The following is an 18,183-nucleotide window of genomic DNA, read 5'->3' as shown; positions in this document are numbered from 1 at the left end:
TAAGGTTATTGTCTTTTGCTTCTGCTAATGTTAACCTACAGCCCAGATGTAAATCAATATTGTATAGACAGTTCATTGATGTGATGATGTTACTGTTGCAAACTAAAACCGTTAACACTGACTCTGTTTTTCAACTCAATTTTGCAATCACATTCATGTATAGACAACCCTTTATTACTCTTGTCCTTAAGATTTCCATTGCTTTATGTGCCTATGCAGCAACCTAGAATGACAGAACAGTGTATCTTCTTGTGTTATTATTTCAGATGTCATTAAAAAATGCATGGTATGAATAAAGTTCTTTTCCCCCCTTCCCTTTCTCATAATATTAGGGTTGTCATAGACCCAGAATTTCCCAGACACAGCTGGTATTCAGCCCTTGTAAACAGCGTCCAAGCAAAATTTGCTGAAATGTCCGGGAAAATCCAGATTGTGGCAGCTCATGTCAGTAGTGTAGATTTTGGCAAATTTCATATAAAATAGCTCAAAAAAACCCCTCATTTTTTGAAGATTTTTGGTGTTGAGATTTTCATTTTTTGAAATACGGCAACCCTACATAACATTAGAACTCAGGGGTATATCCAATGAGCACTCCCAGTACATTTCTGAGCACAATTCAAAGTGTTGCTGCTGACCTTTAAAGCTCTAAACGGCCTCGGTCCTGTATACCTGAAGGAGCGTCTCCACCCCCATCGTTCAGCCTGGATGCTGAGATCCAGCACCAAGGACCTTCTGGCGGTTCCCTCATTCTGAGAAGTGAGGTTACAGGGAACCAGACAGAGGGCCTTCTCAGTAGTGGCACCCGCCCTGTGGAACGCTCTCCCTTCAGATGTGAAGGAAATAAGCAGCTATCTTCTCTTTAAAAGACATCTGAAGGCAGCCCTGTTTAGGGAAGTTTTTAATATTTAATGCTGTATTGTTTTTAACACTTGATTGGAAGCCGCCCAGAGTGGCTGGGGAAACTCAGCCAGATGGATGGGGTATAAATAAATTATTATTATTATTATTATTATTATTATTATTATTATTATTATTATTGAAATGTTGTAAGGCAAATGAAACTAAACTATGGAATTTGTTCCCTCAAGATGCAATGATGACTATCAATTTGGGTGGCTTTAAAAAAGGACTAGACAAATTCATGGAGAATAAGGCTGTCAAGGACCACTAGAAACCACAGCTTTGTTCTACCACTACTGCCCGAGGCAGTGTACTTTTGTACATCAGTTGGGAATCAAAAGTGGATAAAGTGCTGCTGCACTCAGGTCAAGCTTACAGGCCTCCCATAAGCATCTGGTTGACCACTGTAATAATAAGATGCTGGGACTGCATGAAGCATTGGCTTGACCCAGCAGATTCTTGTTATGTTCATGCAGTGCAATGTTCATATGATGCTGCTCAGATGTGCAAGTCCTGTCCTTCAGCACTTTGTAGGCGTATATACATCAGATTCTGATCATTCTTGCATTGAAGTGGGTTACTTCAGACAAATTCAGAGCTTGTCAGCTAAAACATAATCTTCCCAAAGCATCCTGAACCAAACTGATTACAAGGGGAAAGCTGGCAGGAGCTCATGCGAATCTGGATCAAGATATATCAGCCCAAAAGGATCAGGGTGAAAGTACTTAAAGGTAAAGGTAAAGGTACCCCTGCCCGTACGGGCCAGTCTTGACAGACTCTGGGGTTGTGCGCCCATCTCACTTAAGAGGCCAGGGGCCAGCGCTGTCCGGAGACACTTCCGGGTCACATGGCCAGTGTGACATCGCTGCTCTGGCGAGCCAGAGCTGCACACGGAAACACCGTTTACCTTCCCGCTGGTAAGCAGTCCCTATTTATCTACTTGCACCCGGAGGTGCTTTTGAACTGCTAGGTTGGCAGGCGCTGGGACCGAGCAGCGGGAGCGCACCCCGCAGCAGGGATTCGAACCGCCGACCTTTTGATCAGCAAGTCCTAGGCGCTGAGGCTTTAACCCACAGCGCCACCTGTGTCCCTAAGTGCTTAAGATGGCCCAAATAGGGCAAGGGTACAGTGAGGCAGGGATAACACCCTGAGTGATAATGAATGACTATTGATATTACAAATTTCTATACCGCCATTCATTCAAGGACCACAGGGAGGTTTACAATAGAAAAACATAAAAAAATACATAACATAGTTACAAAAATCATTACTGTACTACGCCCCTCAATGGTTTATAAGGTCATGACTTATTTAATTAATGAAAGGCTTGGAAGAAGTGGAATGTTTTTTATCTGGCACCTAAAGTTATGTAATGAAGGCCTCTTTGGGGACAGCATTCCACAAATTAATTCAAAGTATCTGGGCTTATTTAAAACAAAATGGTCACTTAAGCTCTTTGACATTCAAGCACTGTTGTGCTGAGCACATCTTTTTACTAATACTGGGTTGTATTATATTCCAATCATCAATGAGATTTACCTTTACATTCCGGCTGCTTTCCTGTCCAACTTCCATTCGCCAGACATGTTCTTTCCACCGATCCATGAAGGGTGTATCCGAGCTCACAAGAGAATTGCACAACACTTTTAATTCTAAAGTTGCTTTGTTCTCTAGAACCATGACCTGGGATTCCAGGATCTCCACAGGATCCCGCATTGTCACCTAGAATTTGCGGTACAAAGATTATTTCAGAGGGAATACACAAAAAAGGTGATGTATTAAACTGCTGCTTCTGTTTTCAGAGCTGATATAGTAACTGAAACGGATGGGGAACAGTACATAAGTATCCAAGTGGCATAACAATAGAAGACAATTTATAATCAATGCAAATATCAAAATACAGTTCACTTACATCTTACATGGGAACTACGTTTCAGGAATGGTGTGTAAAGCCATAATCATGTATAGTCAAAACTATTACCAGAACTGTCCCCCCATGAGCAATATTACCTTCCATAGCCAGTGTGCTGAATGGGCCTTACCCCAATCCTAAGCAAGGCAAACAACCTAAAAACTTTCTCTTTTTTTGCACCGGGAAAGAGCTTTTAAGCTCTCTGCTTTCTGTGCATTAAATTTGTGCTATTTCAATGGCTGGCCACCAAGTGCGTAAAGTTGAAATCATGCACGTTAAATGTACATCGGTTGAGAGTCATCTGTATACTAAAACAGTATGCAGAACCCGTACCCATTTAATGTGCTTTGATTTTATTCAGAGATTCTTGACAGCACATAATTGAGTTTGATAGAAATTTCAAGTGATTCATGGCCAATAATTTAAAGGACAGTCACTGTTCATCAATTTGTAATACATTAACATGCATCACTCAAGTAAAGTATGCTATGCAATAGTCTTAAAAGAAAGAGTAAAGTGAAAGTTATCGGGATGCTTCAGTCAAGTGATCCATTAAAAACATAATATAGAAAAGTGGAGAAATGGCTTTCTAAGCTCCAGTGAGATTCTGAGCATGAAGATCTTGCAAACACTCATACAAACCAAGAAAAAAAAATCATCAGCAAATATTCACACACTTGCCAACATTTTCAATGGTGCAGCAAAGGGTGCACTTCAGAGCTGAAGTCCAGGCTCCACAGCCAAGGTAGTCCCCCAAATGACCATCAAGAGAGGCAGGTTGTTGGTCATCAAAGGAACAAATGGTTCAATGCTGATCTTTTCACCATGCCAACAGTTTCCTGTCTGCACTGGGTCAGGGTGAGCTCTACATTGTATACCACCTTTTTACAATTACTACTATTACTGATCTTCCCAAACAACTGTGCAACTGCTCAGAATGTGAATAGGAGAAGGCAGGATTTTCTACCTATATAGTAATGCTGTCCACAGTGAAGCTATAGCAGAAGGAAAACTGGCTCAATTACAGATCCAAAGGAGGCCTCCATGTAGTGGTCAGAAGGGTTATTGCCTGCCATGGAATCTCTGAAGTGATAATCAATCATTTTACATTGCAAAACGTCTTTCTGCTAGTAATTTTTAATGAACAGATTTATGTCTTTTTGCAGCTATGCTGTAGATCAAAGCGCATAAAGGGAATATTTTGAAAGGACAACATAGGACTCTTGCTTTTCAGGGACACATATCCTATTATTTTGTTCATAAAACAGAAACTTGAATTTAATATGCAAAACACTCCCATCAAAATTTAATTATGAGTTTGAAATTCAGAAATTTTGATAATGCAGATCATCAATTAAATTTAATATTCCTTGAGTTTGGAAAATTAGTGGATCAAAATTAGAGGATCAAGGCAGCATTTTGGAAGTAATTTTTTTTTAAAAAATAAAATATGTTAACAGAAATTACTGTATCTTGCTTTTGTGATGTGATTAGTAGGGAAATGGCATGTCCAAATGAGCACATATAAGTCTGTGAAAATATGCTGAGTTCTAGAGGCTACTTTACAAGGTTAGATTCTCAGGAAGACAGGATGAAAGCATTACTGCCTTTAGAGCTTCATTTCCATTTACCAGTAAGTCTCTGGTGGGATGGTTGCTTGAGTGCCTTTGATGTTTTCTGCACCAAGTCTTTCCTATCCTGGATACCATCAGATTCCTCCTACTGACAGTGGGGAGGGGCTGGGTTCTTTGCCATTGCAGGGACCCTCATGACTACACTACATATGTGCCATGCTCCACACATTGAGACACACTGCCCCTCTCTGCAGACCATCACAGTTCTCTACAGCAGTCTTTGCCAACCCGGTGCCCTCCAGATAATTTGGACTATCACTCCCAGCCATTTCAGCCAGCATGACCAATGTCATTGTCGACATTGCTCTATTAAGTATTAGTGGCAACCATCCCCTTATGTAAGTGGTTTAAACTTGTCACTATATTAGTCAAAAGCAAATCAAGACACTGATGCAAAAACACTTGATATGGAATTCAACACCATTCTCAGTAATAGAATATAATTATTCATCACCAACTGGCCAACTGCCTTATTTCACTGACCATTTATTCTTCATGTTAAAGATAATTAGAAACTTTCCATTTCTCCTCTCAGTACTCATTATACTCATATGGTGGAACTTAGCTTTGGCTGCAGCTATATCTTGTGACTGACATTTGGCTTTGATTTTCAATTTCCTGAAAGGCAAGCAAGTTCCAGCCAAAACTAATACAAGCATAGAATTGGTTGCAAAAGCACATTCACATACTTCAAAAGTGGTACCTGAGCAATGAGGCATAGATCCACTCCAATGTCCATTCAATTGACATGTCCGAGATGACTGGCCTATTAGTGACCGTCTTCCTGTACAAGAGTACCGAACAGTAGATCCAAATGTGTATTTCTCTCCAGATAGGATCGCATTTGGGGGAATACCAGGATGCCCACAGTCAATCACTATGATGCATAAATATTGGAGATAAAAATTACGTTATAATCACCAACCTATGCAATTCAATTTGCCTTCACCACCATTACTATGTCTTGCAAGTTTGGGGCCATCATACAGCAAGATCCACGTGGATGAGCAGCTCAGGTTCTCTGGCTCAGCTACTGATTCCTGGCCTACCCAGGCTCAGCAGGCATCAAGTCCCTAATGTGTTCAGTTGAGGATACAACAATGTAATAATTTGCACATCCCAGTTCAGCCAGGGCTCAGTCAGCTTTGCCATGCCTGCAGTTAGTCCCCCAAAATGGGTGTTATGGAGGTATGGCAGTGGCAGGACCAGAGAGGAGCACTCAAAAATACTTCTCCTTGAAAAAAGAGAAGAAAGTTTGCAGAACATTTGTCAGTCACTATGGAACTTATATGCAGACTTCATCATGCGAAAGGCTGGACTGCATGAATCCCAAGACAGAATTAAGATAGCCGGAAGAAATATCAACAGGCTCAGATATGCAGATGACACAACCTTGATGGCAGAAAGTGAGGAGGAATTAAAGAACCTTTTAATGAGGGTCAAAAAGGACAGCGCAAAATATGGTCTGAAGCTCAACATAAAAAAACGCCCTAAGATTATGGCCACTGGTCCCATTACCTCCTGGCAAATAGAAGGGGAAGAAATGGAGGCAGGGAGAGATTTTACTTTCTTGGGTTCCATGATCACCGCAGATTGTGACAGCAGCCATGAAATTAAAAGATGCATGCTTCTTGGGAGAAAGCAATGACAAACCTAGACAGCATCTTAAAAAGCAAAGACATCACCTTGCCATCAAAGGTCTGTATAGTTAAAGCTATGGTTTTCCCAGTAGTGATGTATGGAAGTGAGAGCTGGACCATAAAGAAGGCTGATCGCCGAAAAATTGATGCTTTTGAATTATGGTGCTGGAGGAGACTCTTGAGAGTCCCGTGGACTGCAAGAAGATCAAACCTCTCCATTCTGAAGGAAATAAGCCCTGAGTGCTAACTGGAAGTGCAGATCCTGAAGCTAAGGCTCCAATACTTTGGCCACCTCACGAGAAGAGAAGACTCCCTGGAAAAGACCCTGATGTTGGGGAAGATTGAGGACACAAGGAGAAGGGGACGAAAGAGGACGAAATGGTTGGACAGTGTTCTCAAAGCTACGAACATGAGTTTGACCAAACTGCGGGAGGCAGTGGAAGACAGGATTGTCTGGTGTGCTCTGGTCCATGGGGTCATGAAGAGTCAGTCATGACTAAATGACTAAACAACAACAAACAATGGAATAATTATGATCAGCCACCAAACAAAGGGCTCTGTTGAACTATCTTTTTCAGAAATGTACCAAAGTCATTTAAGTGGGGTTATTCTAGAAAACTTGGGTTTGCCACCAAGTATAGTTTCAACAGGGAGGCACATCCAGTCCTGCCTAATATTTGATACATCCTTGCAAACACATGCCGCTTTCATTTGCATATTACATTTTTAGTTGTACATTTGAATAAAACAAAAATGGACAATAAGGTCAGAATTGGCTCTAGGACTTTTCAACATGTTTCCTTCAAAACAGAGTTCACTTTTCTAATTTAGAAAAGGAAACCCAAAGGAAATCAGAATTTTCCATCCTAGATTCCACCAATGTGTGGTTTTGTTTGCAATTTCACATGCAATCTGCTATCAACCTCTGGATGCAACCATGCAGAAAATTTAAAACAGATTTAAAAGAACAGAATATAAAGGCAAGAAAGCAGTTTCCTGCATGTCATGCTGATTGATTATTTCTTTTCTTGGCTCTTAAATGCACCTGAATCCAATTCTGCTGGAGACAGAATATTATATATTTTGCAAAAGTGAGCAGGAATGGAAGTAACCTAGCTGTGCGTGGAAGAAATACATTGTAAAACTGGGCAGCGCTGCTTTTTTTCTTTTTCTTTAGCATTCAAGGGCCTTTGGCAAAGTGCTTATATATACATATTGTAAGTAATGAGTGAGCCCTACAAAACTAATGACAATGCTTAACTGTTTAGGCCAACAGGCACCTATTCAACGAGAACAAAAGAAATAAGAGTACAGATCCCTTACTCCATTGTGTAGAACATTATCCACACTGATAATGGATGCCTTGGAAAAGAAATTGCTTCCTCCATCCGCCCACCCACCCATAGTACTGAAAAGGAGCAAAAAAAGGTTGTCAAGATAAGCTAGGAGACACAATTTTAAAGCAATATTTAATTGAATTTGGCTTTGTGTGTCAGGCTACAAGCTTTTCACAGATTATCAGTAATATACAAGAGAAATTTTGCTGCCAGAAAGTATAAAGGGGGGGGAACTACTGAAAGAGAGGGGCCATTATACGTAGACCACTAACACACTTAAGGAAAATGTAAAACTTTGCCCTGGGGCAAATACATTCTTCTGAATACATTATATATGAATATGTTATGTTATAAGAATTTGAATGCTACAGCTTGTAATTAAGTATATAGTAAAAGCAAAAGTCACTGAGCTGTTTCGATGTCCCCACTAACTTCTAGATCTCTATTCTCACTAAATCTGAAAAAATGTTCAAGGGCTCCCTAGCATTTATAGCATTTAAAGAAAAAAAATGAAAGAAGGTCTGGTGACTAATAAATTGAAATTATAATATTTGAAATAAATTGATGACGACAATACCCTTGTATTTCCATGTGGTTTTTGTTTGTTTGTTTTTGCTAATTACTTGAGGAAGACTCAACAGGTAGCAGCTATAAAAGCAGCAGGAACCATTGGGCTATTGGTCCCAAGGAATGAGATATCCCCCAAAATTAAAATGGCTATTAATATAAAACCTTTTGAGTTACAAAAGAGGGCTTTCACATCTCATTCCAGCTTGATATATCATAGACTGCTTCATTAGATTCATGATATTTGCACCATGGCGCCGGATATGCTTAAGGCGGCCCTGACTTCACCCCAAAGTTCTGAACAACTGCTCTGAATTTAAATGGCTAAATTTAGACAGTAAACAGTATTGAAGACAATACTACACCCTGTGGTACAGCACAGTATAATGGCTATGAAGCCAAAACAGTTCCCCAGTGCTCCTCTCTGCATATGACTCTGTAAGTAGGAGTGGGACCAATACTCATCTCTCAGAGCTGGATCAGGAAAATACCATGACCAATGACATCAAAAGCCACTGAGAATAATAATGTATAATCATGTATAATTATGTATAATTGCTAATAGGAAATCCTTTTACAAGTGCCACAATGTATAATTATTAGTTCCTTGAGGAGAGGGATGGTTTGACCACAGTGGTTCAGAAAATGGTAACTTCAAGCTTGAATTACCACAAAACTGCCTATATGAGGCTTGTACTTGATGTTGTTGTTGTTTAGTCGTTTAGTCATGTCCGACTCTTCATGACCCCATGGACCAGAGCACTCCAGGTACTCCTGTCTACCACTGCCTCCCACAGTTTGGTCAAACTCATGCTGGTAGCTTCGAGAACACTGCAACCATCTCGTCCTCTGTCGTCCCCTTCTCCTTGTGCCCTCCATCTTTCCCAACATCAGGCTCTTTTCCAGGGAGTCTTCTCTTTTCATGAGGTGGCCAAAGTATTGGAGCCTCAGCTTCATGATCTGTCCTTCCAGTGAGCACTCAGGGCTGATTTCCTTCAGAATGGATAGGTTTGATCTTCTTGCAGTCCATAGGACTCTCAAGAGTCCATGGGACTCTAAATAATTCAAAAGCATCAATTCTTCGGCAATCAGCCTTCTTTATGGTCCAGCTCTCACTTCCATACATCACTACTGGGAATACCATAACTTTAACTATACGGACCTTTGTTCGCAAGGTGATGTTTCTGCTTTTTAAGATGCTGCACTTACTGTGGAATGTTGCATCATAATTGCTAATAGGAAATCCTTTTACAAGTGCCACATAATATTCATTTTGCTTTTGCAAGGAATTGATCCTACCCATCATTATGTAGGGTCCTTCACTGTGATATTTTTGGCTAAAAACTCTTCTCCTCCCTCCAGTAAAGCCTACCAAATAATGCAATTTTAAAATGTAATATTGGTATGTATAATTGTTTTAAAACCCATTTCTATTTTTATATTGATAAATTTTATGTCAATATGTTTTAATGCTTAATTCTATACATATTTTAATGACTATTTTATATTGTTTTATATAAACCACTTGGAGGTTTTCGTAGCCTAAGTGGTAAATCTTGTCAAATAAAATAAATAAAATAGATTTGAGCAGCAAAGATTGTATTGGACTGTATAAACAGAGAATGGAAAATAGAATCATTTAAGGAATGGATAAGAAAACTATGCAGTAATGTGAAATAAACAAGCAACAAATTCAAGAACACAGACAATAATTAGACACCTTTTATTCAAAACCGATGACCTTTCATGTTCACTGTAAAAGGAAATTGGCTGTGGATATGCTCAGAAATAATGTGTATATACAATGAATTTGCAAACAAAACAATAATAAGCAAACAAACTTCAGAAAGGTAACTAAGGCTGCAGTCTACTAATAATAATTTACTATGAATAATGATATTTATTCTAAGATACTTACTAATGCATTCTGGCAAAGGTTTATCCCAGTGACCATTTGGCTGGCAGACTAAAACTGAAGATCCAAATAAAAAATATCCAGGGTTACAATCATAAAAGACAACTGTGCCATAGGTGAAATTCCCATGTTCAATTTTGCTTTCTCGTATGGAATTTGCAGGGATTCCCGGATCAGAACAGTTGACCACTAAACAGAAAACAGTAAACATTTCATTTATTTACTTCATAAAATGGATATACTGCTTGATTATAAACAAACAAACAAGATCCCCCCCCCAAAAAAAAAACTAATTATGTGTGAATTTTACATTTTTTTAATGTGCAAGTTTCCCACAGGTCTTCAGGTGAAAAATAATATGCAGAGAATAAAACGAATAACAGTGTAAGCAGCAATTTGCACAAAGCTATTCTTTAAACCAGTAATAAAAATAGGCATAGGCACAGGCAGAATGCTGCCCTCACTTTATGGTAGCTATTTTTTGTATAGTTTGACAACTCTCAATCCATGGTTAAAAAAATAATAACCACATACAAAGAATCGCTGCCAAGCATAAACCAGCCAGAGGGCCTTCTTGGTAGTGGCGCCCGCCCTGTGGAACGCCCTCCCATCAGATGTCAAGGAAATAAGCAGCTATCTTATCTTTAAAAGACATCTGAAGGCAGCTCTGTTTAGGGAAGTTTTTAATATTTCATGCTGTATTGTTTTTAGCACTTGATTGGGAGACGCTAAGAGTGACTAGGGAAACTCAGCCAGATGGGCAGGGTATAAATAAATTAGTATTAGTATTATAAACATGAAAGATGCTCTCTTCAATTCTAGATCCCTATAAGTCTTATGTCCCACAGCTACTTGGGACCCGGTTCTATATCAGAACCCGTTCTCACTTCTAGGACTGAGGTTTTCAACCTTTTTGAGTTTATGGCTCCCTTGACAAACTACATGCTTTCTGCGGCACCCAGTTATGTCACCCCTTGCCTGTAGAGCTAGCAGCCTCTCACACTTTTTCAAACACCCTCCCTTGTGGAGTGTTCCCACAGCATCCTCTCCTCTCCCCTCTCCTTGGGAGTCCTCTGGGCAGCCACTGCTGCCACCCCTAGTCTCTGAGCTGCTACCCACCACCCCAAAGAGAAGTGCCTCCTCACACTGCCCCACAGAGGCCTGGGGCTTGTCTGTCCATTCCCAACAGCAAGGGCTGGCAGAGGGGCTGGCAGACGGGCTGGCTGGGCTCCCTCACCCGCTTACTTGCTTGCTTGCTTACTCCATTTCTGCCTCAGCTCCTGTCAACCAGCCCCACTGACCACCTCCAGAGGCACCATTTGCCTGTGGAGCTTCTTGGGAGGCAGAGAGGGCATCAGAGGAGAGAGGGGAGGAAGGAGGGACAGAGGCCAGTGTTGCCCGCGGCACCCCTGACCGTCATTCAAGGCACCCCAGGGTGCCATGACACACTGGTTGAAAACCACTGCTCTAGAAGTTATGCTTCCATCCACACACTCCCAACAACATAATTGTAACATTCATGTTGCCGCACAACCTCAACTCCTAATAAATAACCAATCAGCACATGTGGTAGACCCAAATATCCACCTCATATCCAAGGTGGTCCTGAAGGTCATCACAAACTCAAGCAGTGGCAGGATTTTCTTCTCCACCTCAGGAAATTATGGTAAAATGTGTACGTTTTGTGGGATGTTGTTTGGCTCTAAAACACAGCACTTAATCAGTGAGCTGCGTCCAGTGGACTATCTATCAGTTCTTCAGCTTATGGGGTGGGGATATGATATTATTTATAAACTGAAAAGGGGAAGAAATGAGGAAATGAAAGTCAAGGAAAATAAATATGTGTGTCAGAAACAAGTAGAATGCTATAAAAGAGAAATGGAGCAAAATGGTGGGTTACACAACAGCCTTGAGCATGATTTTCTTTTGGGGGGGGGTGTAGTTCTATGAGTAATTTTTCTCATTATGAATGCTGCTATGTTTTTTCCTGTCCCTGTGACAGGAACTTACTAGAGGGGATACATTAGTTTAGCTTGATATGAAACAACTTGCAAGCTTGCAGTTAGTTGAAAAGTTTACCAGTTTCTACCAGGCAACAGCAAGTCTTGATTAATTTCAACATTAATCGATGTAAATGTCATAGTCTTCAAAGTGAGAACACGGCTTTTGTTTTTTCCCTTGGGGGAAATACAATTCCAAAGGATATGGATTTGATGCTCATTATCAACTAGGTTGTCCAAACCTACTTTAAAAATATGGCAAAAAAATTCAAGGCTATCTAAGCATTCCAAAAGCATGTGCAGTCAAATCAGCACACACCTTGTGCCTCTGACCACTTAGGGCAAAAATGTTTATAATATTATATGCTATTGTCCACTGCACCAAAATAAGTAATCATTGCTAAGTAAACCAAAACCCTATGAGTTTGAGGAGGTCAAACAAATAAAGCACCTGTAAGATAAACTTTCTGAAGGGCTTGGCATTTCAGCTATAGCTTCCAGCAGAAAAGGTGAAACACAATCACCCTTCTTTTTGAGATAAAGCAAAATGAATGAAAATACCATTTAAATGGCTTTACATTCTGTGCCGCCTTAAAACTCACCTACAGGGGCTGTCTGATGGACAAAAATAGGATCTTTTGGGAATTATGTTATATTTGAAGCTGAGAAAAGTATTTTAAACCCTAAAAGGCTTTCTGCCCATCTCAAATCACAGCCCCCCGCCCTCAAATGGTGCATAATACAGACACAGACTTGGACATCATCCTTGTGTGCAAAACAAGCAGACATCCCTTCCCATTTTTACAACATTTTTTTTTCAGCCTTACCTTTGCATATGGGTGGTGGATGACTCCATTGTCTGTTTGCCTGACATTGGGCTTTTGTTGGTCCTTGCATAACATAACCAGTGTTACAGGAAAATGTCACAACATCATTGAAGTTGAAACCATTCCCACTTGTTCTTCCATAAATTGGACTACCAGGATGACCACAGCTAACAGCTAACATCAGAAGTGAGTGAAAGAGAAAGCATACAGTTATCACTTTTCACTGTAACCTATAATGAAGACTTTAAAACAATTACAGAATAGTAGAGTTGGACAGAACCTCAATGGGCGTCTAGTCCAAACCCCATCCAATTTGAAACCGTACTGGACCCTGCTTAGCTTTGCAAATGTGCTAGCAGTTTTACTGCTACACCACCAAGCAGATACAATTATTTTGAATATTTTCTTGCCTCCTTACTTTTGAAATCTTCGTGAAAGTGCAAATGACCACCTTCTGTAAGAGAAGGTATCCCAGTTGAGGCAGGAGGTTCCAAAGTGTTCTGATCTACAAAAAGCTTTTGCTGGCTTTCAGTGCAATCATGTATTCACAATGTAGTGCTTAATGGATCTGGCTATACATCTGAACACAATGTTATTATGAAAAGAAAAGAAAAAACTATAATGAAATTGCACCTGGTACTTAAATATAGGTAAAAAAAAATAAAATCAGAAACTGCTACAGGGATCAGAATTTTTATTTCTGTTTTCATTGACATACTGCAATATACTGCAGAGCTTCCAGATATGTATTATAAGGCAATGAGTGGTGGTTACTATCTCTCCTGTGACATACCCCGTTATTTTAACCTTTATTCCAACCATTTCCTGAAAAACCTGCATGGCAGAAAACTCTACTTTGTTCAGTCAAGCAGTCCTTCTGTTGTTGTTGAAGGAAGCCATCTCTGGTGCTGCTGCACATGACCTAGGGCTATTTATTGTGTGTTCTATCCTGGATGTAAACACAGCAATATATTTGTGTCTCAGTCTAGAATATCGATGAAATAATTTCTGCCTGGCGGTGAAGGCAGAAGTGCTAAACCATACTTTAACATGACATCCTAACCTGGACAGAACATGGCATTTACTGTTTTTCACACACTTCAGTATCATTCCATGCTGAGGATTTGGAAAATAAAAATAAAAATGTTTCACAGAATTTTTTCCCATTCACTCTTTCCTTCAGTTATTCTCCCTCCACATCTTCTGCTGTCTTCCCATTGCCAACTATAGATTGCAAGCTGTTTGGGGCCAGAGTCCTCTCTGCCTTTGCTTATGAAATCCTGTAAAGCACCATGTACATTGATGGCACTGTAATAATAACTATAACCATCACTACCTGAAGAAGTGTAGATTATGTTCCTTAACTTTTGACCAATATAAAAGAAATAGTTCAGCCTATTCTAAGTCTCGTGGGAGGGGGGAATAACAGGATTAGTTATTTATTGAAGGAAATGTTTTCAAAAGAATGCAGTTTTCTAAAATAACTGAGATGGGGAAATGGCTGTTTTCATCCCCACTACAATTTAGTTTACAGATGAAGAAGGAGTTCAGCCGTGGATGGAAATTGCAGGGAATATATTTCAGATAAAAATCAGGAGGAACATTTTCATTGTTAAGAGCTGTGAAGCAGACTGCCTCTGGAGGTGGTGGGCTTTCCTTTGCCTGTTTAAATTGGTCAACCATTTCCCAAAGATTATGTACTTGCATCCTGAATTGAGCATAGGGTTGGGCTAGACCAGGGATGGCTAATTGCCATGCCAGGACCTGATCTGCACCCCAGTAAAAATATCTCTCTCTCTCTCTCTCTCTCTCTCTCTCTCTCTCTCTCTCTCTCTCTCTCTCTCTCTCTCTCTCTCCACACACACACACACACACACACACTGCACAAGATTGTCCATTTTGGCAGCAGCAGCAAAAAAAAAAAAAAAAAAAAAAGAGAAATACATCACTGGAGTGGATGGAGAAGTTTGATACGGATGCAAACTGCTAGTTCCCTGATTATCAGACGGAAAACAATTGTTGTGATAACAACCATCCTCAGATCATCTGCATGGATCAGCTGGATGTGTGTGAATGTCCTTTTGTATGTGTGTGTGTTAGAAAGTGTGTATCCTGGGAGGGTGTGTGGCCTGCAAGATTGTGGAATGGCCTCACCTACTTTTAGCCACAGCCACTACTGGCATGAAATCTCTGGAGGGTTGACCACGAGCAATGATAGACCTTAGCCCCAAAATGATGAGATATCTCTGGGCCAGATGCTATGTGCCATTTCCCTTCCAATGATATAATTCATTTATTCTTTATTAGAAACAACTTCATGCTTCAATGGTCTCGCAGGCAGTATGAAAGCTGCTCATTTTAGCCCCATCAGATGGGGGGGATGTTAATTATGCAAGACACTATAACCTCTGCCATGCTTACTTACGCACACAGGATGGAAGCTGACCAGACCAGTTGTGATCCTGCTGGCATATTCGCACAGAAGAGCCGATGAGTCGAAAGCCAGGACTGCACTGATATACGACAGTGTCTCTGTAGCCATAATTCTCTCCAATTACTTGGCCATTGACTATAAGGTCTGGAATACCACAGTGCCCAGCTACAAAAAGATACAATTATGGTGGTTTACAAACAGGAACAACACTTTTATTTCTCATCCACCATTATTGTTTGTATTTTAGTTCTAATATTTATATTTCACCATTGCATTTCCTTCATGCAATACCGGATACAACATATAACACTTCTGCACATAAAACTTACCACAACCCTGTTGGTAGGTTAGCCCAAGAAGTAGTGAATGACCCAGTGTCTTTAATGACTGAAGGGAGATTTGAAGCATGGTCTTGAATAAAAATTGCCACAGCCAACATAGTGCAGTGGCTAGAGTGCTTGATTTAAATAAATAGCTTCGAATCCCTGCTCAGCCATGAATAAGCCGGGGCAACCTTATTCCAGTCGCTCTGTCTTAGTCTAAAATGCTTCATAATGTCATTGTTAGGGCTAAATGGTGTAATTCCCATGCAGGTTGCCCAATAAGACACCAGGGAATCATGGAATATAAAACTGCTTAATGAAAAAAAAATATATCTAAGCAGTATACACAGAACTGTAAAATAATTGGGGAATCCCCTCCCATATCCTTCTGCTGGCAGGCTAGGAACTTCTTATTTAGATGGGCATTTGAAAACTAAGATGCAGATAATGCTGACCAGTGGGCGAACTGTATTTTCGTTCTGGTTTTAAGTGTGTATTTTAACTATTGTTTTCAATTAGTCAGTTTTATTGCTCTGCATTTCATAATGATGATTTTAAATGTTGTAAGCCACCTTAAATCGCAATTTGAGAGAAAGGTGGGCTGTGAATACATTAAATTAATAATAACTAAATTGTAAATGGTATCCAACTAAATAGGTCTGCTAGTGCAAGGATTTCCACTTGTCCAATGGAATGTCCCCTTCCTCTCCTCTCCCTGTGTACCCTCCCCAAAGCTGTTCCAAAGGGCTGGGAAAGCCAGAACAGATTTAGGAGGGCATGGGTAGAGAAGATGGAGGGGGACATCCTTCCTACAGGCAAAAGACTTTATGATAGCAGGTCTGTTTAGTTGGATACCATCTTATTTGTCCAGATATAATGGATATATTTATTTTGCTGAAATAATGTTTACAAAGTTCTAAATAGAAGTTCAAGACCACCTGGGGGTCCCACTCCGCCCCCTCAGAGCATAGTGCAGGTGTTAATTGATAAATCAACCACACAATGCCAAATGATGGCTGGTTTTATTTAAATGCATACCTTGTATAATAATCACCTGTCATTTTGTGAAGTGAATACATTCTGTACATTCTTATATGAAAAAAGTGGGTTCCATAGAAATTTATTTCCCCGCAAATTTGGGAACATATCTACTTATGTGTTACCTGCTGTACAAAACCAAAGCTTGTTAATGCTATTTCAGAGAGTTCCCAATTATACAGACTCAATCTGCCCTGAAGCATCAACACACACACACACACACACACACACACTTATAGACTGTATATATTTGAAAAATGCCATTCTCCTCATAATTAAACAGATGTGCAGTGGCAGTCAACTAAATTTTACCCAGAGTAGACCCACTTAAATTAATGACTATGATTAAGTTAGGTCCATTCATTTCAATAGGTCCACTGAATAAAACTTAGTTGCATATCACACATAAAAATGAATGGTGATGGAGGTAAATATTCTCCATCTGAAGACAGTAATATATGAACTGTGGAAGTGTGAAGGGATGCATTGCTGAAAGGGAAGGGATATTGTGAAAGCTCTCATTTATAGTCATTTCCATCACCAAGGAAACCACGCTTTTTTTGTCTGCACATCTTGGGGAATGGCTGTCTCGTTATGCCATGAAAAAGGAGGTGCACAAGGGCTTCAAACAATGGCAATAGTGCTATTATTACAAATAATTGGTGACTGTTTACTGCATAGCCATTCCAGCATGGCTTGTTTAATTCCCCTTCAGTTTCAATGAGTCGGAGTAGATTCCCCCCTCCCGTTCCCTTTTTTGCTTCTAAAATGTCTGTGATGAAAAGAATTTCAAGAGTGCCTATTTGACACAGTCAAGAATGAGAGAACACCTGCCACTGTAAAAACCTTGCTGCACGCTATACATTTTACGGCTCCTTTTCTTGTTAATGGTCTTATGGTGCTTCCATTTTAAACCATTTCAGTGCTCTGGGCCAGATGAAAGAGAGGGAGCAAAAACATTCACTTTTCCAAAGTTCGAAACCAATCTATCTGGCCATTTGGGAAAAAAGAAAAAAAGTTATTCAACTTATTCAACTATGATTCAATTTAAAATATAATCACTCTTGATCATTTCTTTGTAGGACAGAAACTTTTTCCATGCTCCTTTACTTCACAATGATCCCCCCCCAGCTCTTACATTATGTTTCTGACTAAGTCCCCCTTCCCAATATTTCAGAGAAAAGAACAAATTGCTTCATTCAGTATTATCAAAATATATGAATTAACTTTTTCTTTTTCTTTTGGCTATTTTGTTACAAACATGCCACTTCTGATAACACACAACATTCTGGAATGGGACCAATATGCCACTATATTCCTTCTGTTTAATCCATAATCAAGATTCATTTCTATTAACTGATTTTTGGGGTAATAAACATGTCAGGTTGCTTAACAGCACTTAAGGGACAGTCCTAAACAAAGATCCCTCAAGATGAGTGGGTTAGGATATGGTGGAAATCCAGCACAGCTTGCTGGATCCCAACTCAAGTCCCCAATTAAGTTCTTCCAAAGATGTCAGTCTAACTTGCTCATTCCAGGCTCGGCTGGATGAGCCAAGGGCAGCATAATTCCCCCAAAAAGGGAAATAACTGACATGGGGGTTGGATGCTAACCGTGTTGGTGAAAGCTTTCATCTTTGGCTGTAGAATGTGCTGC

General features: G+C 40.0%; 1 protein-coding gene across 5 annotated transcripts in view; it reads right to left on the bottom strand.

Annotated features, from left to right (window-relative positions):
- Positions 1–18,183, bottom strand: part of CSMD3 (CUB and Sushi multiple domains 3) — a 584,176-nt gene that overhangs the window by 50,011 nt on the left and 515,982 nt on the right. For 4 of the 5 annotated variants that reach the window (XM_081918582.1, XM_081918583.1, XM_081918584.1 and 1 more), the window contains 5 exons: positions 15,158–15,331; positions 12,733–12,906; positions 9,909–10,094; positions 5,150–5,323; positions 2,440–2,622 (listed from right to left, as the gene is read on the bottom strand). In XM_081918582.1, the coding sequence (XP_081774708.1) occupies positions 2,440–2,622; positions 5,150–5,323; positions 9,909–10,094; positions 12,733–12,906; positions 15,158–15,331 (891 nt within the window). Of the gene's footprint in view, positions 1–2,439; positions 2,623–5,135; positions 5,324–9,908; positions 10,095–12,732; positions 12,907–15,157; positions 15,332–18,183 lie in introns of all 5 variants that reach the window. The other variant, XR_014170321.1, reaches the window with a different exon arrangement.

Source organism: Podarcis melisellensis (genome assembly GCF_964234715.1).
Source record: "Podarcis melisellensis genome assembly, chromosome: 7".
NCBI classification, from domain to species: Eukaryota; Metazoa; Chordata; class Lepidosauria; order Squamata; family Lacertidae; genus Podarcis; species Podarcis melisellensis.
This window is presented reverse-complemented; position numbering and strand designations above follow the sequence as displayed.